At 46.5% G+C, this 21,424-nt stretch overlaps 1 protein-coding gene across 1 annotated transcript in view; it reads left to right on the plus strand.

The window, feature by feature from the left end:
- Positions 1-11,801: 11,801 nt before the first annotated feature.
- Positions 11,802-21,424, plus strand: part of glb1 (galactosidase, beta 1) — a 126,118-nt gene continuing 116,495 nt past the window's right edge. The window contains exon 1 of the mRNA XM_078539510.1: positions 11,802-11,943. Coding sequence (XP_078395636.1) covers positions 11,869-11,943 — 75 coding nt within the window. The 5' untranslated portion in view covers positions 11,802-11,868. The remainder of the gene's footprint in view (positions 11,944-21,424) is intronic.

Below are 21,424 nucleotides of genomic sequence, written 5' to 3' on the forward strand. Positions count from 1 at the left end.
GCAGTTCAAGAAGGCAGCTCATCACCACCTTCTCAAGGGCAATATAAAATGAATATCAAAAAAACCTATTTTTTAATGGCAGCTGAAACTCTAGGCTACAGAAAAGTTTTCCCCATTGAACTTTTAAATTGACAGTAAATAACCTGCCACTGTAAGACATTTTGCTGTCCCTTAAGTGGACAACTTATTCTCCCGCAACCCCTCCAAAGTTATTTCTTGCTCCCATTGGGTTTTCTCCTTTATCCTTTCCCAGTCAAGTAACTTCTAATTCCAGGACTAACTTTCATGGTGACAGTTACCTTGGAAGTTCCTTCCTTTAGCCGATAAGCGAGGCAAATCTTCCAGCCTCATCTCTTCAATATGAATGTGAGCATCCATCCGCCTTCTGCATGGTGAATAATAAAGACAGCATTTTCTCTGCTATCTCTCTACTCTATCTCTCTCAGGTTCTTGCAGACTGACCTGTCCATCAGGTTCAAGGATATCTTAAGAAACCTGCAACCCAATATCACAATAACTTTCGATTGACTTTTTCTCCCTAAAGCCCACCCCAATTTCAATGTGAATCACAAGGGCCTTGTATCCAGGTAGAAATGCTAATTAGCTATCCTCTAAACCCTAAACTCCATTCTACCTTGGAATTAAATAGAAAGTTTTACAAAGACAATTCAATGTGCAAACTTCTGCATCAGACTGGGTGGCAAGCAGCTATGAGAGAAGCACTGCTTCATTCTTTCACTTCACTTTCTAATAATGTAACAGCATGCCTTAGTTTTATTTTATTTGCACAAAATTCCGTCAAGACAAACACAAGCTTGACCCAGAGGGTGGCAGGGCATGGTGCCAATTTTGAGAAGGAGAATGCAGAACATTGCTTATTCAGACCTCCATACCCTCCTGGAGGAAATCAGAGGCAGGAGGCACAGACTCCAGGATGTAGGCGACACCAGCAACACTACCAGTATCACCTAGAAAGAGATGGCACTGTGTTACGAATATGAAATTTATAAAATTGTTAAGTTTTGGGACAGTCTCTTCAATTTAGGATAAAGGGGGTAATGTGACCTGTTCTGAATACTGGCTGACAACAGTCTTGGGTGGCTTGGTTGTTAAAGGTTAATGGTTGGGGGGTGAGGGGGGGTGAGGGTGGTTGGAGCATGTTTTACTAGAAAGAAGGTGCAAGATGTTCACACCTGTAGACAATGGCAAGAACATCAGTTCTTGGAGACTGATAGTCTCCAAGTCTCACAGGCAGTTGTTAGCAATGTCAGGTTTTATAAATGATTATACTTTAGCAAGAGAGTTATCCCCAATATTGTGGCCAACATTTATCCATCAATCAACATCACAAAAACAGATTATCAGGTCATTATCACAACAAAAACAGAAAATGCTGGAAAAACTCAGCAGTTCTGGTAGCATCTGTGGACTGAGAAAGAGAGTTAGCATTTCAAGTCCATATGACTCTTCTTCAGAGCTGGGGATTTCAGGTTTTTATTGCAATGCTGTTTGTGGGAGCTTACCATGCACAAATCGGCAACTGCATTTCATATATTAAAATGGTAACTACACTTCAAAAATACTTAATTGGCTGTAAAGTGCTTTGGGACTTTCAGTGGTCATGAAAAGCGCTATACAAATGCAAATCTTTCTTTTACACTCATTTTACATGGGTCTTGCATCAGTGACTACCCTATACCAATGGAAATTCAAAGGAGAAAAACTCAGGAGACTCATGTGTAACACCCTCTGATGGGTCCAATTTTTCTACCTAAGTTATGGAACAAGATTTGGGCAACTGAGTTTTGTTGATCCTCTGGCTGGATCAGAGGGAAGCGGAGTGAAAGGGGGACAGGGAGGACATTAGAGAAATTAGCCACAAAGAAATTATCGTGGCAGGATTTTTAAAAATTCATTCATGGGATGTGGGCATTGCTGGCTGGGCCAGCATTTATTGCCCATCCCTAATTGCCCTTGTTCAGAGGACATTTGAGAGTCAACCATATCGCTATGGGCCTGGAGTCACATGTAGGCCAGACCAGGTAAGGACAGCATATTTCCTTCCCTAAAGGACATTAGTGAACCAGGTGGGTTTTTACAACAATCGGCAATGGTCATCATCAGACTTTTAATTCCAGATTTTTATTGAATTCAAATTCCACCATCTTCCATGGTGGGATTTGAACCCAGCTCCCCAGAGCATTACCCTATGTTCCTGGAATACTAGTTGGGAGAGAATACCACTATGCCAACACCTCCATTGTCACTGAGAGCAGGGTACTAGGCAACTGAAGCACCCACTCTGGGAGCCACCAATGGGTTCTGTAATGTTTATAATGGAGAATTCCATACATTGAGCATACAAACACCAGAAGCTTACTCAAGGGTGACTAAAGTTTGGGAAGGCGTTAGACTGATGCCTAGTCTAGAATGAAGAGAGCTTGCGGGGAACATGGTGCTGAGAAGGAGAAGATTAAAGTGTTGGGAGGGTGGGTGGGTGCATAGCTAGCAGAGATGAAGAGCAGGAGGGAACAAATAGGCCAGAAAAGGCCAGAGTAAATGGAATGTAAAGGGGTTTGGGTCATGAATGGCAGAATATGAAAGAACATAAATATAGATGTATAGATGCCGTGAGCCAGTGACCGAATGCTAGGGATGTCAAGAAATATTCATACAGCAATTACTAATATCAGAAGGTAACCAGTCCAATAATTTGAGATGTCGCTTGAAGGGGGAACCTCAGGGCAGGAGGCAATGGTGATGCAAAGTCTCACTTGAGAGCTGGGGAGAAGTGAAGGTACAGCTCAGACCTTGTAAAGGGCAAAAAATAGGCCAGCAACCAGCAGAGGAGTGAAGTTCAAGTCCAGAGGTGTTGTGGAAGATCTTATCTAGAAGCCCCCAGTGTAAGACTGAATTGTAAATAAAAAGCCAGCAGAGGAGCAGACTGGTTCAGGACTGAATATTGGAGCAGTGGAATCAGCCCAGAAGCTAGTGGATATCAGCTGGATACTAGTGCAGTAGATGAGGGACAATCAGAGCAGCAGAATTCAGCTCATGTGGAGTTCAGCAGCAGAAACAGCTGTAATGTGCTGTGTGACTGGAAGGCAGAGAAGGACTCTGGAGGCGAGAGGGGCAGTCTCTTGTGGTATAGGGGACAGCCAGCAGGTGGCAGAAGAATCTGAAACTGTTAGCTGGAACAGTATGAAGCACAGGCGGGAAAGCGCACCCCGCAGGTAAGTGCGGATCCAGAGTAAAGCTTGGAGGGCATTAGACTCAGCAGAAAGATCAAGAAACAAGTGCAGCAGCAATATATGTCCAGGGTAGCAGTCAGAGTGAGATCGAGTGAGCAGAACAGTGCAGGTAATGCCAATTCAGGAACCAGTGAAACAGTATGTGTTCATGTCCCAGCATGCAGGTTTATGTAGGGGTTCAGCACCAAGTTTGGGTGGGCAGTAGGTTAACGAACTAAGAGCTACAGGTCCATACAAATACAAATTATTTCTTTCCAAGTTAAAATTGAGCCATAATTATTGTTCTACATATTTGCAAAAACCCCCACTATATTTACATTTCCAAATTTCTGAAATGGCTAAAGTTGTTTTTATTTATATTTTTAAGTTTGAAACTGAACTTATACATACAAATCCTCAGGGAGGAGCTACAGAGCTTGACAGGTTTTGCAAATACATTTGGCAACTTAATGGAAGAGTAGAAATTCCATTCACCAAAATGTTTACACCACTAACCTGCTGAAATTTCTTCCCAATTGCTCTCAATTGCCATGCAGACTTTGGAGTACTTAGAGTAACTCCTGGCTTCTAGATAAGATCCTATTTCTACAACACCTCTGGACTGCAGAGTCCTCAGTTGAACTTCATTCCTTTGCTGGCTCCTGGCCTACTTTTTGCCCTTCACATGCTTAAAAGCTCAGAGGCTAGAACTTTGTTAGGCAAGGATTTTAATGGGTATGGATATGGAACCAAGGCAGGTAAATGGAGTTAAGATACAGATCAGCCCAGATCGAACTGAATGGCAGAATAGGCTGAAGGGGCTGAATGGCCTACCCCTGTTCCTATGTTCTTGAAAGTTTTACTGCCAATGAAAACAAGGGAAAAATAGCCTTGGAGCAGCTCTTAAAAGATATTTATGGTTCCTTTGGCACAATTCACGGTCAGAAGAGCAAACTTGTTGGGTGCTAAGGGCAATAACCCTCATAAAAGGGTGACGCAGGCTAACCTTAGGCAGTTAGTGCTACATCCACCACTTCAACAACTGCTGCACAGTGCAGGAAGAAGTTCAATGATCTCACAAGGACAGCTAAGGAATACTTCGGCACTCTTGCCAATACATATCCCCTATCATTCAAATAATAACAACAATAGCAACAACATACATTTATATAGCTAACTTCATACAGTAAAACATCTCAAGGTGCATAACAAGAGCACTATCAATAAGAACACTGAACCACAGATGGAGATATCAGAATGGGTTATTATGTGAAATAAATCTGGGTGTAAACACAGAGTTTGAGGTTCAGTTGTCTATCTGCTTTCAGTCTTTGGGGATTGGAACGATGATATGGAAAATCTAAACTCAGTCTTAAGAAGGAACTTGGCAAAAACTTATCCCAGTGAGAGACTTTATGAGTACCTAGGGTGGGGGGAGGGGTGTGGGTGGTGAAATAAAAATAGAAATTGCTGGAAATACTCAGCAGATCGGGCAGTATCTGTGGGGAGAGAAACAAAGTTGAGTGAATACTTATTGAAAGCTCTGGGGTAACAGTTTTGTGACCCCTTCTTGAGTTGAAGTCTGTTCTGTTTGATGGCCTCTCCTTCATAAACAACCCCCCCTCAAGATGTGGGGAGGGAGGCTCTTCAATTGACTTTTCAACATTCCTGCCTGAAGCAATGGGCCTTTCTTCACTGCAATGCAACTGTGAGCATCTGCCTTATCTATGTGGAAAAGATGACCTCAAAACGCTTCATAATTTTAAAAAATCCTTCATTGAAGCTCCCCTCAACTTTCTCTGAACAAGTGGAGGTAGTCCCAGTATTCCCCCTCACAACTACATTTCCCCATCGCTGGTGGATCCACATTAAATGATCTCTCTATGGTTTTAATGCATTTTCTACAATAGGGCATTCAATACTGACAATAGCATACCAACTGCGGTCAACCAATGTTTTGTATAAAGTTACATTACTTCTTTACTCTTGTAATTTGTGCCCTTATTTACAAAGCTCAAAATTGTACTGGCCTTTCTTTTAATGGAATTATCGATGTTTAATCAAATTATCGGCATTTACATTTTCAGGAAACTGTGATTTGAAACCTTGCTTGTCTCTGTTCATCCACACACTTCAATATCTTTCTATATCTTCCAAACTGTACTCTCTCACAATTGGCTACAATAATTTGAATTTGCCACTTGTCAGCCCATTTCTCCACTTTGTCTACCTCATCCTCAAGTCCTTTACAGTCCTCCTCGTCATTTGTCAAACCTCGCACTTTTCAATAATATCTGAAAGCCTTGAGATTTTCCAGCACTCAATTTCAAATCGACCATACAACACTGAGCATAAAAGCAGAGCCAGCACCGACCTCTGAGATATACCACTTCTAACCTTTCTTCAAAGAAACAAAATCCCCCCTTTACCTTCAATAAAAACAGAAAGTGCCGGAAAAACTCAGCAGGCCTGGCGGCATCTTTGGAGAGAGAAACAGAGTTAACGTGTTGAGTCCAATGTGACTCTTCTTCAAAACTGCCCCCCCTCACCTTACTCTTTGCTTTCTGTCCATTGACCAACTTTCCATCCAAGTGACTTCTTTCCCTTCTTTGTCATAAGGTTGATTTTTGTTTAAGCCTCCTGCAGGCCGCTTAGCGGATGCTTTTTTAGAAATCCACATACACAACAACCACTGTTTCCCCTTTATCTATCCAATTGGTCACTTCTTAAGAAAACCCCATTAAATTTGTTAACCAAAGTTCGCTCCTGACAAATCTGTGCTGTGGGTTGTTCTTTACAGACACATGCACTTCAAATTGCCGACTAATTTTAGGTCAAATTATAGGTCCTCAGAGTTTCCCCATGGCTGATGTTAGACTAACTGGTGTATCATTATTGTTATACATTTCCTGTTTCAGAAATGGTTCTCAACATGGCTGCCAGACAGCCTGCAATCTCTTCTTAGACCCATCTAGTTCGACACTCTAGTGCATTGATGTCTTCACTTCTAATGTAACTTGTGAAAACATGTGGTGGAGTGGTAATGTTGCTGGAATAGTAATCCAGAGGCCCAGGCTAATGCTCTGGGGCCATGGGTTCACACAATTAATAAAAATCTGGAATTTTGAAATAAAAAAATAGCCTCAGTAATGGTGACCTTGAAATTTTCAACCATTGCTACAAAAACCCATCTGGTCACAAATGCCCTTTTGGGAAGGAAATCTGCCACCCTTACCAACATGTGGTTCCAGACCCACAGCAATGTGGTTGACTCCTAACTGCCCTCTGAAATGGCACCGGCAATCCACTCAGTTCAAGGGCAATTGGGGATGGGCGGCCAACTGCAGCGCCTCCCTCTGCAAGATCTGCAAACAGGAAGGGCACCAGACAAAAGACTGCAAACAGGTCAAGTGCTGCAACCTGTGTGGCGAGGCAAGTCACCTCTACAGGACCTGCCCCAAACGCTGCCGTACTTACGCACAGGCAGCCAAAGCCGACCACGGGGAAGCAGAAGAAATGTTCCGTGTCACTCCAACCACCAAGGCCCCCAGGGAGCTCAACGGGACAAAGGAGGACACAGAGAGAGACAAGGTGGAGAAAGAGATTGAGGCAACAGAGAGCCAATCAACAGCACTACCCCCTGAACCTTCCAGTCCTCAGGACAGCGAATCAATGGAGGAGGAGGCAGCAGTGGAAAAGCAGCAGGGGGAGTGGCGGACGGTGAAGAACAAGAAAAGTAAGAGGGAGCGAAGAAGAAGCAAAGGCGTTTCCCAGAGAAGCGGCAAGAGGCGTCTCCCATCCGACACGGATGACAAGGGCAGCAGCTCTTCGGATGAGGAAGTGCCAGAGCGGCACCGACAGAAGAGGCGGCAAAGCTCCAGGGCGTTGGAGGACGAGACACCCGAGCTCCAGAAAATTGGAGACAACAAGGAGACCAGCGCACCCCAACTTGGCCTGCAACCTGAGGAGGCCAGTGCACCACAGCCCCTGGAATCTGGGAGCAGTGAGGCAATCATCGCACCCCAGCTCCAGGAAGCCGGGAACAGCAACCCCCCAGAGGGGGTGAGTTTTGGAGAAACTTCTCCAGCAAAGGTCATCTCAAAATCCGCTCACTACGTGAACCTCCAGATGCCACTGGAGCAGAACACGGCCAAGGAGATCTACCTCAGCCCATCCAAAGTGAAGGAATTTGAGCTCACTACGGGTATGAAGGAGCAGACTAAAGGTCTGGGACTCTCAGAGACAGTGGGTTTGGTAGGAGAATAAATGCTTTAATATGGGTTTAAAGATTGTATCCATAAATGTGCGTAGCATTAAATCTACTACGCGATGTGTTGCGACCTTGGACTACCTAGCCAAGGTCAAAGCTGACCTGTTGTTTCTGCAGGAGTGTGCGATACCGCACCTCAGCTCCTACAGGCAATGGTCACGATGGTGGTCCCACGGGCCATCGATCTGGTCGGGCGGAAACGACTCTCGTTCCTCCGGCCTGGGTATTCTGCTGCGGGGAGGCAACTTCACCGTCTCCGAGGTCAAGGAGGTGGTGGGCGGGCGACTCCTGGTAGCAGACGTAATGTACAAGAACGCTCCACTCCGGTTAATTAACGTGTACGGCCCGGCACAAGGGGCTGAGCGGCTGGAGGTTTTTCAGCAGCTCCCACTGCTGCTGGCGACCTCCAGGCCGGTCATTCTGGGCGGGGACTTCAACTGCATCATCGATGCGGCTGGACGATCCGGCAGGGCCGGAAGCAGATTGGACGCTACGTCCAGATCCCTGATGGAAACAGTTAAGGATGCCAAGCTGCACGACGTCTTCAGCAACCCTGCAGACGGAGCGCAGCGTAGATACACCTGGTCGCGGCCAGACGGGTCCATTCGTTCCAGGATAGACTTCCTGTTTGTGTCCCGTGCATTCACAGTCAGATCCACCGAGGTCAAGCCGGTGTTCTTCTCTGACCACTGCCTCCTACTGGCGGACTGCCACTTGGAGGAAGACCTGAGGGTGGGCAGGGGGGCATGGAAGCTAAATGTGCAACTGCTGACCCCAGAGAACATTGAGGAGCTCAAGAGGGATTACAAAGGTTGGAGAACCGTGAAACCCCTCTTTGAGTCCCTGACACACTGGTGGGAAGTGATCAAGGGAAGCATCAAGAGGTTTTTCATCCGCAAAGGCACCCAGAAAGCTAGAAAGGAACAGAGGGAAATGTCCCGACTCCAGGAAAAGATGCAGAATCTGCTCCGGCTGCAGTCGATGGGGGTCGATGTCAAGGAGGAGCTCCAAGAGGTGAAGGGCCAGCAAGCCTCGCACTTTGCCTCGGAGGCCTCCAAGATCATCTTCCGTTCCAGAGTCCGCTCCGTGGAGCAGGATGAGACGTGCTCACGTTTCTTCTTCCAAAAGGTACACAGAGAGCGCTCTGTGATCAGCAGCCTGAAGGAAGAAGACGGCTCAGTAAAGTCATCACGGTCCGACATTCTGAGGATCAGCAAATCCTTTTATGCCGGACTGTATGACGTGAAGCCCACGGACAGCACGGCCTCCCAGTCCTTCCTGTCCTCTATCACGGAGGTCTTAGACCACAGTACGCGGGAGAGCCTAGACAAACCGCTAACTGCTGACGAACTGACTAAGGCCCTCGAGTCCTTCGAGAAGAGTAAAACCCCCGGAAGCGACGGCCTGCCGGCGGAGTTGTATTCGGCTCTGTGGGACTTGATCGGCCCAGACCTGCTAGAAGTGTACGAGAGTATGCTCCTGGCCGGCAGCATGTCAGAATCCATGAGGAAAGGCATCATCACCCTCATCTACAAGCACAAGGGGGAAAGGGAGGAAATTAGAAATTGGCGACCCATTTCACTGTTGAATGTGGACTATAAGATTCTGTCCAAGGTCATCGCCAACCGGGTCAAATCCGCTCTGGAATTGGTGATTCACCCTGACCAGACCTGCTCTGTGCCAGGCAGGAAGATCTCTGACAGCCTGGCGCTGCTCAGGGATACGATTGCCTATGTACAGGACAGGGGTGTGGATACCTGCCTCATCAGCTTGGATCAGGAGAAGGCCTTTGACAGAATATCGCACACCTACATGGGGGATGTGCTCTCCAAAATGGGGTTTGGGGAGGGAATTCGAAATTGGATCCAACTGCTCTACACTAACATCAGTAGCGCAGTCTCAATCAATGGGTGGGAAACAGATAGCTTTCCGATCAAATCTGGAGTCAGGCAGGGCTGTCCTCTCTCGCCTGTCCTTTTCGTGTGCTGCATAGAACCCTTTGCCGAGTCCATCAGGAAGGATCCGGGCATAAGAGGAGTGACGATCCCAGGCAGTGGAGGCACTCAGGTAAAAGCCTCCCTGTACATGGACGACGTCGCCGTCTTCTGCTCGGATCCGCTGTCGGTGCGCAGACTGATGCACGTCTGCGACCAGTTCGAACTGGCCTCGGGAGCCAAGGTAAATCGTGGGAAGAGCGAGGCCATGTTCTTTGGGAACTGGGCTGACCGATCCTTTGTCCCCTTCACTGTCAGGGCTGACGGCCTGAAGGTGCTGGGGATATGGTTCGGAGGGACCGGGGCATGCGTTAGAAACTGGAAGGAGCGAGTGGCTATGGTGAAAAGGAAACTGGGCATGTGGGAGCGACGCTCCCTCTCCATTGCGGGTAAGAACCTGGTCATCAGGTGTGAGGTACTCTCGCTGTTGCTGTACGTGGCGCAGGTCTGGCCCATTCCACACTCCTGCGCGATGGCGATCACTCGAGCCATCTTCCGCTTTATCTGGAGGTCGAAAATGGATCGTGTCTGCAGGGACGCGATGTACAAGCCTCTAGATAAAGGGGGAAAAAACGTGCCCAACATCGCCCTCATACTGATGGCCACCTTTGTGTGTGGCTGCATCAAGCGGTGCGTAGACCCTCAGTACGCAAACACCAAGTGTCACTACGTGCTGAGGTTCTACCTGTCCCCGGTGTTGCGAAGGATGGGTCTGGCCACGCTGCCGCGGAACGCTCCAAGTAGTTGGACCGTGCCGTACCACCTGTCCCTGGTGGAAAAATTTATGCGGAAAAACACCTTTGACCACAAGTCCATCAGGCAGTGGTCAGCACGTAACGTCCTAGAGGCCCTAAGGGATAAGGAGAGGGTGGACCCTGTGGGATGGTTCCCCGAGCAGACTGTCAAAGTCATTTGGCAGAATGCCTCATCGCCAGAACTTTCCAACAAGCACCAAGACGTAGCTTGGCTGGTGGTGAGAAAGGCCCTCCCCGTCAGATCCTTCCTACACGCCAGGAGTCTCACCCCCTCTGCACGATGCCCTCGAGGTGGCTGTGGTGGGGAAGAGACCGTTGTTCACCTCCTTGTGGATTGTGCCTTTGCAAAGAAAGTCTGGAGAGAGATGCAGTGGTTGCTGTCGAGGTTCATCCCGAGCAGTTCTGTGACACAGGACTCTGTGCTCTACGGGCTGTTCCCAGGGACACACACCGAGACAAACATCGACTGCAGCTGGAGGATCATCAACTCGGTGAAAGACGCGCTTTGGTCTGCCCGAAACTTGTTGGTCTTCCAGCACAAAGAGTTGTCCCCGACCGATTGTTGCGGACTGGCACAATCCAAAGTCCAGGACTACGTGCTGAGGGACGCACTAAAGCTTGGGGCAGCTGCCGCAAAGGCGCAATGGGGAAGGGTCGCTGTCTAAGACCTTTCTACCACAGCGCACCGAGAGACTGGGAACTGTTTAGAGCCCCTCGGGCTGTACAGATCAAAATGAAAGGCTGTAAATGATTGTAATATTGTTTGTACTGATGCACCTGGTGATACATTTTGTAAAAGTTTAACCTGGATTGTACCCTTGTAATGTTGTTTTTGAAATGGTTTTGAATGTGATTGAAGATTTTTTATGAATAAAGTATATTTTTACAATAAAAAAAAAAATTGGGGATGGGCAAAAGTGATGCCCACATCCCATGAACGAATTAAAAAAAAATACTGAGGGCAAAAATAATCATTTGAACGCTCTCCTCACGCCTTAAACCTTCACCTTTCAACCCTCTGCAACCCTGAGTGGTCCTCCTCCTAAAACACTGTTTTAAACCATAATGTGGGAGCAGAGTTAACAGTTAATAGTTTCACAAAGGCGCTGCTGCTGTTGCGAGAGCTTTTATGCTGGCCATGAACCATCTTTGAGTTTGATTGTAAGTTCAGTGCAAGCTGTTTGAAAGGCGATGCACTGCGGAAGAGAGTAATCTCTGAAATCCGACTGGCATTTTCAGCCTTCGTTAACCAAAAGGCTGGGCAACCTGCAGCCCACCCTCAGGGGCTGGCGGCTGGTAACGAGCGGGTCAACAAGGCTTCAGCACCCAGCAGCGATACATGGTCAGAGACAGGGAAACATTATCACAGGGAGGGCAGCTCCCATGAGGACTCGAAACGCTAACTGTGTTCCTCTCCGCCGGTGCTGCCAGACCTGCTGAGCTTTTCCAGGTATTTCTGTTTCTGTTTTTTGGATTTCCAGCATCCGCGGGTTTTTTTTTTTGTTTTTATTTCAGCTCCTCCTCTGCTGGGCTGTCAGTCACTGTCAGCACCAGGAGGCCAGCGACAGGCAGCACCCACCCAGGTTACGTGGTGATGATTTGACGTTACCGATCAGCTGATGGAGGAAGTCACAAGAAGAATGACACGGGGTGTGTGGATGCTGCTGGCTCTGAGCTCCTGTTCCTTTTCGCCAGTAAGTGTTTCCTTTATTATCTCCAGCGCCCCTAAATCCCCTCTCTGTCTGTGCAAGAGGCAGTGTGTTCCCTTCACTTTAGGGGCAGCGGTCTCTGCAACAGGCGCTATGTTCCCTCACTGTGTTTATCAGGCAGCTACTGTGTTCCCTCACTCTCTGTATTAGCCAGTGAGCTACCCCCCCTTCTCTCTCTATCATACAGTGAACTCCCTCACCCTCTTCGTCAGGTACTGAGCCCCCTCCTCCCCAGTCTCTCAGACAGCGAGCCCCCTCAGTCTCTCAGTCAGACAGCGAGCTCCCCTCGGTCTCTTGATCAGTGTGCTCATTCAAACTCTCCTCTCTCCATCAATCAGTGAGCTCCATCGCTCTCCCCATCAGGCAATGTGTTCCCCCAGAAGACAGAGCTGGGATTAATGGGTCTTTTTCAGGTTGGAAAGACCTAACTAGTGGAGTACTACAAGGAGGACCTACTCTATTTACTATCCATATTAATGACTTGGAGGAGGGGGGCAGAGTATAATGTGGCTGGAGGTCACTGGTAACGGTTATTGGCTTAGTACAAAGAGGAGAAGAGTCAATTCTCTCTTAACTCTAAATTCGCTTTATTCACATCGTTAGTTCATCTACATATAGCTTATACGTCTGGTGCAGTTTACAGCAGGATATACAGTTTTATACCCAAAACTAGGATCTAAACGCACACCCACTAGGTTTCTCTGACACTCCCTGAGTGGTCACAGAATATAAAAGCTAACACCCGAAAAGGAGAGCTGATGCTGGCCAGGCGTTCCGTTCTCTCTCTCTGGCATCTCTACGTTGCTGTCGTAGGTTCTTCCACTTCTGCGATGGTTGTTCTCCGGCGTTCTCGCTGCCTCCACACCCGAAATTCTCCATCCTTATACTGAATCTTATCCCTTCAAGCTGTGCTGTCTCTCTCCCGTTGGTTTAGGCTTGCTTGGCCAGTCTGTGGCATCTTCTCATTGGCTCTGTCCCAAGAACTTAGGCAGCATTACCTCGTTCCTCTTTCCTAAATAAGGACTCGTGTCTTATCTCATTCCCTTTGTTCTTCAAGAAACTCGGCTACTTCAAACCGGTTCCAGCCAGCTCAGGCCAGTGACTGGACTCAGGTTACTTCAGGTCAAAAGTTGCTTTTGCCTGTGTCAGCAGTTTGGCTGCAGCCCTTGGCCAACATCTTCCCCCCTTTTGATCCAAAGATACTTATCTTAGGATCATTATTCTCCCTTTCTGTGTATCACTCCTGAGGTTGTCATTGTCCCCCAATGGGCGTGTTACATCCGTGATATCATATGGTTATATAAAAAATATAAAAGAGAAGCGTATATAAAGTACTTCGCACAGTGTCCTTATACTGATAATCGTTTCTTCTGTTTCATTATAGCACTAACATTCAATCGGCGCAAAATTTCAATTTTCCACCTTCTAAGCTGATATTATGTTGAATATGACAAGCATTAAAGCACACATGATCACAACTACAGCAGCATGTGATAAAATCCTGACCCATGGATGTATTTGAACATTAGATCCCCAATTCCAAAACTTATCCCAGAACCCGGGGTCCCATAGCAGTTCCTCTGCTTTATCAGCATGAGTTCTAATTATTTTACTATGTTTAGTCCATTAATGAATTATCTCATTGGCTTCCTCCGCTCTTTGCGTCCAATCTGCAGTCAGGTGCGGAATGGGTGGTAGCTCGGTAGGAACATATTTCCACAGATCTTGGTCTATATCGGTATGTTGGGCTGTGACGTTTTCATTTATTACCATCCTCATTATTGGCTTAGGCAGAACTTGTCCACCGATAACCAGGTCTAAGGTCACATTGTTAATGGCCACATTGTGTCCTTCCAGAGGGCACTGTTTCCATCCTTTGTTATAGTTCACAGCTGCTGTGGCTATGTAATATGTTTGTCCCACAAGGGCATATTGTAAAAAGGACTGGCTGTTAACAGGCAGAATGGATAATGAACAATTTTCATAAGTACTGAACCTGCAATTAGTAAGTTTTTGTCTCGTTATCTCTTCTGGACAGGCCCAGTGATTCCCTCCTTGGTGACGCTTTGACAAATCTACCCCTTTCAATATATCTCTGGTATGAGTTGCTACCCCAGTCAATATTCACATAGGTGTGGTCCCAGTGGACCATAATTTTACCTCGACTGTCGCTCCCCGATGGTTGCTCAATAAATGGACCCACAAATTGACTAATGATTTTTCCCTCTGGGATTACCGACAATGTCACCTCTAGAAGTTTGTTGCATGAAAACTGTACTCCCGCTCCCTCCGGTATACCCAGAGTTTTTCCCGCGCACGTTAACCGATCCATTCCCACATAATACAAATTTATGTCCTCTCTTTTCCCTTTGTTGGTTCGGACTGTCTTATTCTGCAGAGCAAAGTTGTTCCTGGTCTCGGGATAACCCTCCGCTGTCGAGATAACCCTCCACCGTAGACACTGCTTCAGGCCCGTTCATTCGTTGTGACGGCTCCGAGGCAGGTTCAACTGCAGTTCTGATGATGGTCAATCGGATAGCAACAAAATGCATTATCCCCTTCATTTTAGGCTGGACCTGTAATGAACAAGTGTAATTTCTGTTCTTATTTACAGTTTCTTTTGAGTACTATTTTAAGTCCAGTCTCTCCATACACTGAGCCAGACCGTCCATATCCTGTTCCCAATTTGTTTCAGATTCTAACCATCCATTTCTTCTAACCCACTTATTCCCCCTCTTTGTTTTATTTTTCTTTTGTTTGTTCCCTGGATTCGCCTTTGCATGTGAACGGACAGTATCAGATTTGTTTTCAATCACCCCCTCTTTGATCTGTAGCTGGTCCTGTTCTTGATCTCTCTGACCTTCGGAATTCGGAACATCATTAGCATCGAGCAGCACATGCCAATGGTGATTATCTTGTTTTTCTCCCACTAACTTTAGCTGATTAATGTGATACCAGCCACTCTTATCTGGTGTCGTTAACATCTTGTATACAGATGGGCTAGCTTTATCTACTATCTCATAGGGGCCAGCAAACTTTGGACTCAAGAATGAGGTGGGCTGGTGTATTCTAATCATTACTCTTTGTCCGGGGCTCAACTCTATCGGGCTGGCTTTTGTGTCGAAATAAGCCTTGCTTTGCTGTTTCTTCTTTCCCTGTCGGTGAACAGCTACATAATTTGCTTCTTATACTGTTTCTACTAGCTGTTGTACCCATTTTTCTGATATAATGTGGTCTACCTTGGGTTCAGACAAATCTAAACCTACCAACCCCTCCATTCCCCACATGTCCCTTCCTATCATGAGTCTATAAGGAATGTAGCCTGTTGATGAAGCCACGGTATTCCTGATTATCATCAGCACATAGGGCAGAATGACCTGCCAGGTTGTCTTGTGCTGCTGCACCATTTTGCCTATCATGTTTTTCAATGTCCGATTCATTCTTTCCACAATTCCACTAGACTGTGGTCTATAGGGTATGTGGAAACTCTGTCTGACCCCAAAAAGGGTCATAACATCTTGCATTACTTGGGCTGTAAAATGTATTCCCTGATCCGATTCTATGCTTCGGGGTAAACCCCAACGGGTAAACACCTTCTCTAATAGAATGTTTGCAGTAATTTTGGCTGTGTTTGTTCCTGTCGGAAAAGCTTCCACCCATTTAGTGAAGGAATCCACTATTACTAGAATGTACCTGTATCCTCCTGGAGTGGGGGGAAGGGGTCCTACATAGTCTATCTGTAAATTAGTCCAAGGCCCTTCTACTGGTCTAGTATGTCGGAGGGCCCCTTTCCTAACATTTCTATCGGGGTTGGGTTGTGCACAGATCAAACAATTCTTGACATAGTGTTCCACGTCATCTTTCATTCCAGGCCACCAGCACACCTCCTTTATCTGATCCAGGGTGCTCTCCGTCCCTTTATGTCCCCATAAGTCTTGGTACCAGTGGATAATTTGGTTTCATCCCCCCTCTGGCACCACAAATTTTCCCTCACATAAAACCACTCCGTCTTGAATATAGACCCCCTCGTGCCTTTTGTATGTGTCTGACTCTGCTCCTTCTATTAGTTTTTTCAATTCTCCATCTTTCTTTTGCTCCTCCGTTAAATCCATTACTTTGACCTGTTTCTCTCTCTGGCTCCAGATTTCCCCAATCAGCGGCTGCCATTCCTGTCCACTTACAGCACCTCGTTTAGCTAATTCATCAGCTTTCCTGTTCCCTTTGGGAGATAGTTTTCAATGAGCTTTCACTTTTGTGACCCCAAATCCTTTCCCCCTGTGCTTCTTCACAGATATACCGTAATAGCGGGGCCGAAGGAAGGGGCCTTCCATCCGCTGAGACAAATCCTCTCGTTTCCCATAGGGGCAAATGTTCTGTGAGGCTATTACAGACATACATGCCATCAGAGTATATGACTGATCTAGGTGGAAAGTATTCCGGGTGGCCAACCACATGTGCGACGGCTGCTAGTTCTGCTGCCGGGCACTCATGGTTTTAGGTAATTTCAGAGCCGCACTAAATCTTTCCTGTCCGTGTTCATCCTCCATGTATATCCCACAGCCAGTTCTCCTTTCCCCATCCTGTACTGATGAAGAGCCATCCACAGAAGTTTTAAAATAGGGTTCTTCCTTTCCTGTTTCCTTTGTTTTTCTGCTTTCTGGCCCCATCTTACTCCCTCCCTTTTTCTTTGATACAAATGGGCCCTTGGGGGCATTTGCTATCATCAATTGACATTCATGTTTTTCTCCCTGATAAACTAAGTTGTCTGCTAACATAGTGGTGGTTTTTACCCCCTTTACGGTTATATTTCTCCCTTGCAGCAACAATGTCCATCTAGCGATTCTATTTTGGCTAACTGCACCATCCTTAGTCCTTCTGTCCATTAGTAGCTGTACAGGGGTGTGTTCTGTTAATCTTCAGAGCAGGCGCGGCAGCTAGTGTTTGCTTTAGAGCGGTCATGGCCTGGGTGTGTTCTGTTTTCCACTCCCAGGCCACATTCTTTTTTAATAATTCCCATTAGCGGGGCCACTTTTGTGGCGAATCCATCAATGTGGTCCCTGCAATATCCCACCAAGCCTAAGAAGGACCTTAACCCTTTTACATCCCGCGGAACAGGGAGTCTGCCAACCGGACGGGAAATACAGGACTGAAGGTGTTGTATCTGAATGCACGCAGTATACGAAATAAGGTAAATGAGCTTGTGGCACAGATTGAAATTGGCAGGTATGATGTGGTGGGCATTACGGAGACATGGCTGCAAGGGGATCAGGACTGGGAGATAAATATCCAAGGATATACATCCTATCGAAAAGATAGGCAGGTTGGCAGAGGGGGTGGGGTTGCTTTGTTAGCAAGAAATGAAATTAAATCGATAGCAAGAAATGATGTCGGGTCAGATGATGTAGAATCTGTGTGGGTAGAGTTGAGGAACCGCAGAGGTAAAAAAACCATAATGGGAGTTATGTACAGGCCTCCGAACAGTAGTCAGGATGTGGGGCACAAGATACACCAGGAGATAGAAAAGGTGTGTAAGAAAGGCAAGGTTACAGTGATCATGGGGGATTTCAATATGCAGGTAGAGTGGGAAAATCAGGTTGGTAGTGGATCCCAAGAAAAGGAATTTGTGGAATGTCTACGAGATGGCTTTTTGGAGCAGCTTGTGGTGGAGCCCACTAGGGAACAGGCAATTCTAGATTTAGTGATGTGTAATGAGGCAGCTTTGATAAGGGAGCTTAAGGTGAAGGAACCCTTAGGAGGAAGTGACCATAATATGATAGAATTTACCCTGCAATTTGAGAGGAAAAAGCTGGAATCAGATGTAACGGTATTACAGTTGAATAAAGGCAACTACAGAGGCATGATGGAGGAGCTGGCCAGAATTGACTGGGAGATGAGCCTAGCAGGAAAGACAGTGGAACAGCAATGGCAGGAGTTTCTGGGAGTAATTTGGGAGACACAGCAAAAATTCATCCCTAGGAAGAAGAAGCATACTAAAGGGAGGACGAGGCAACCATGGCTGACAAGGGAAGTCAGGGACAGCATAAAAGCTAAAGAGAAAGCATACAATGCGGCAAAGAGCAGTGGGAAACCAGGGGATTGGGAAGCCTACAAAGACCAACAGAGGACAACTAAAAAAGAAATAAGGAGGGAGAAGATTAACTATGAGGGTAAACTAGCCAGTAATATAAAAGAAGATTGCAAGAGTTTTTTTAGATATATAAAGGGTAAGAGAGAGGCAAAAGTGGACATTGGGCCACTGGAAAATGACATTGGAGAAGTAGTAGTGGAGAACAAAGAAATGGCTGAGGAACTGAATAGGTACTTTGCGTCAGTCTTCACAGTGGAAGACACGAGTGACATCCCCAAAGTTCAAGAGAGTCGGGGGGCAGAGGTGAGTATGGTGGCCATTACCAAGGAGAAGGTGCTAGGAAAACTGAAAGGTCTGAAGGTGGATAAATCACCTGGACTAGATGGATTACACCCCAAAGTTATGAAGAAGATAGCTGAAGAGATAGTGGAGGCGTTAGTGGTGATCTTTCAGGAATCACTGGAGTCTGGGAGGGTCTCAGAGGACTGGAAAATCGCTAATGTAACCCCCCTGTTTAAGAAGAGAGTGAGGCAAAAGATGGGAAATTACAGGCCGATTAGCATGACCTCGGTCGTTGGTAAGATTTTAGAGTCCATTATTAAGGATGAGATTTCAGAATACTTGGAAGTGCATGGTAAAATCAGGCAAAGTCAGCATGGTTTCATCAAGGGGAGGTCATGCCTGACAAATCTGTTAGAATTCTTTGAGGAGGTAACGAGTAGGTTAGACAAAGGAGAGCCAATGGATGTTATCTACTTGGACTTCCAGAAGGCCTTTGACAAGGTGCCGCACAGGAGGCTGCTCAGTAAGATAAGAGCCCATGGTGTTAGAGGCGAGGTACTAGCATGGATAGAAGATTGGCTGTCTGGCAGGAGGCAGAGAGTGGGGATAAGGGGGTCCTTCTCAGGATGGCGGCCGGTGACTAGTGGAGTTCGGCAGGGACCACAACTTTTCACTTTATACATTAATGATCTAGATGAAGGAACTGAGGGCATCCTGGCTAAGTTTGCAAATGATACAAAGATAGGTGGAGGGACAGGTAGTATTGAGGAGGCGGGGAGGCTGCAGAAGGATTTGGACAGGTTAGGAGAATGGGCAAAGAAGTGGCAGATGGAATACAACGTGGGGAAGTGTGAGGTCATGCACTTTGGTAGGAAGAATAGAGGCATAGACTATTTTCTAAATGGGGAGAGAATTCAGAAGTCTGGAGTGCAAAGGGACTTGGGAGTCCTAGTCCAGGATTCTCTTAAGGTTAACTTGCAGGTTGGGTCGGTAGTTAGGAAGGCAAATGCAATGTTGGTATTTATTTTGAGAGGGCTAGAATATAAAAGCAGGGATGTGCTGCTGAGGCTTTATAAGGCTCTGATCAGACCACATTTAGAATATTGTGAGCAATTTTGGGCCCCGTATCTCAGGAAGGATGTGCTGGCCCTGGAGAGGGTCCAGAGGAGGTTCACGAGAATGATCCCAGGAATGAAAGGCTTAACATATGAGGAACGTTTGAGGACTCTGGGTCTATACTCGATGGAGTTTACAAGGATGAGGGGGGATCTGATTGAAACTTACAGAATACTGAAAGGCCTGGATAGAGTGGACGTGGGGAAGATGTTTCCATTAGTAGGAGAGACTAGGACCCGAGGGCACAGCCTCAGAGTAAAGGGAAGACCTTTTAGAACAGAGATGAGGAGAAACTTCTTTATCCAGATAGTGGTGAATCTATGGAATTCATTGCCACAGAAGGCTGTGGAGGCCAGGTCATTGAGTGTATTTAAGACCGCAATAGATAGGTTCTTGATTGGTAAGGGGATCAAAGGTTACGGGGAGAAAGCGGGAGAATGGAGTTGAGAAACTTATCAGCCATGATTGAATGGCGGAGCAGACTCGATGGGCTGAATGGCCTAATTTCTGCTCCTATGTCTTATGGTCTTATGGTCTCTATTCTTCGCTTGTCAATGTCCCTCTTCCCCGGTGTCAGAATCATTCCCAAGTAAGTAACTTTTTGTTTCATGATTTGCAATTTTTTAGGGTTAATCTTTAATCCCAAGTCATATAACAACTGCAATAATTCACTTAGTAGTTGATAATGTTCCTTTTTGGTTTTAGTTTGTTGGAGTAAGTCGTCTACATACTGCACTAGACATTCAGGCCTCGAGAATCCTTTTAACCCTTCCCTCAGCTGTTGGTGAAATATGAATTGTGAAATCCCTGCGGCAGGGCGGTGCATGTATATTGCTGTCCTTGGAAAGTAAATGCGAATTTATATTGACATTCTTTCTCTAGTGGAATAGACCAAAAACCGTTACTTATGTCCAAAACCGTAAACCATTCCGCATCCTCATTTTGTCGAACTACTGTCTCTGGGCTAGTTGCTACAGTAGGGGCTGTTAACGGGGTGACTTTATTTAATTCTCTGTAGTCTTTCGTTAGTCGCCAGCTACCGTTGGGTTTCCTCACCGGCCAAATAGGCACGTTGTTAGTAGAAGCTGTTGGTCTTAATATCCCTTGCTGCAGCAGACTCTGTATCACCTTCCCTATTTCTTCTTCCGCTTTTTTTGGGAAACCGTACTGCTTTTGTGGTTTGGGGTCTGGACCTCGTACACAAACACTCCCAGTCATTTCCCCACAATCATGTTTATGTCGGGCAAATACTATTGAGTTTTGTGCGATAATTTGTTGTACTTCACGATCGTCACTCATTTCTCCTGGTTCTATCCACATCTCCCTGATCATGCATATCCTATCCTGATATTCCCCCACCGGGATGAGTGTGTGATTTATACTGCCCATGCCCAAAGGCATTTGCTAAATCATACAATTAACTGTGTCAAAGCAGAATCCCGCTTTGGCCACATAGTCGCTCCCTAATATACATTTTTGTTCCCTGGGTAATTTGATAAGGACCACTGAACGCTCTATCAATATGTCTCCCACACTGACTTCCAACGGTACACTCACACATCCTACTTGTGAATGCCCTGTGAATCCACTTAGAATAATTTTGTTTTGAATTTTCCAATCTACGTCATTGATCTGAGTGGTGTTAACGGTGGTTCGGGATCCCCCTGTGTCCCAAAGGAATGTAATAGGGCGGCCTCCAACCCTACCATTCACTAGGGGTCTCCCCGTGTCATCCCACCGCGTGTCACACACCCATAATGGAGAGGCCTGAGACCGTCATAGTAGTTTGGGGCACAACCCGGAACTCGGTGATAGTTTTACCATATCACACTGAGGACTTGGTCTATTCGGCCCTTCCATGGGTAGGCCCTGGTTTCTTCCCCGACCTGCATTCTCTCGTCTCGAGTTCGGGCAGTCACTTGCGAAGTGGCCACAGTTATAGCATCTGGACACCTCGCCCTGAGTTCTCCCCATTCCTGA

The sequence above is a fragment of the Cetorhinus maximus genome, chromosome 3, assembly GCF_964194155.1.
Source record: "Cetorhinus maximus chromosome 3, sCetMax3.hap1.1, whole genome shotgun sequence".
NCBI lineage: Eukaryota > Metazoa > Chordata > Chondrichthyes > Lamniformes > Cetorhinidae > Cetorhinus > Cetorhinus maximus.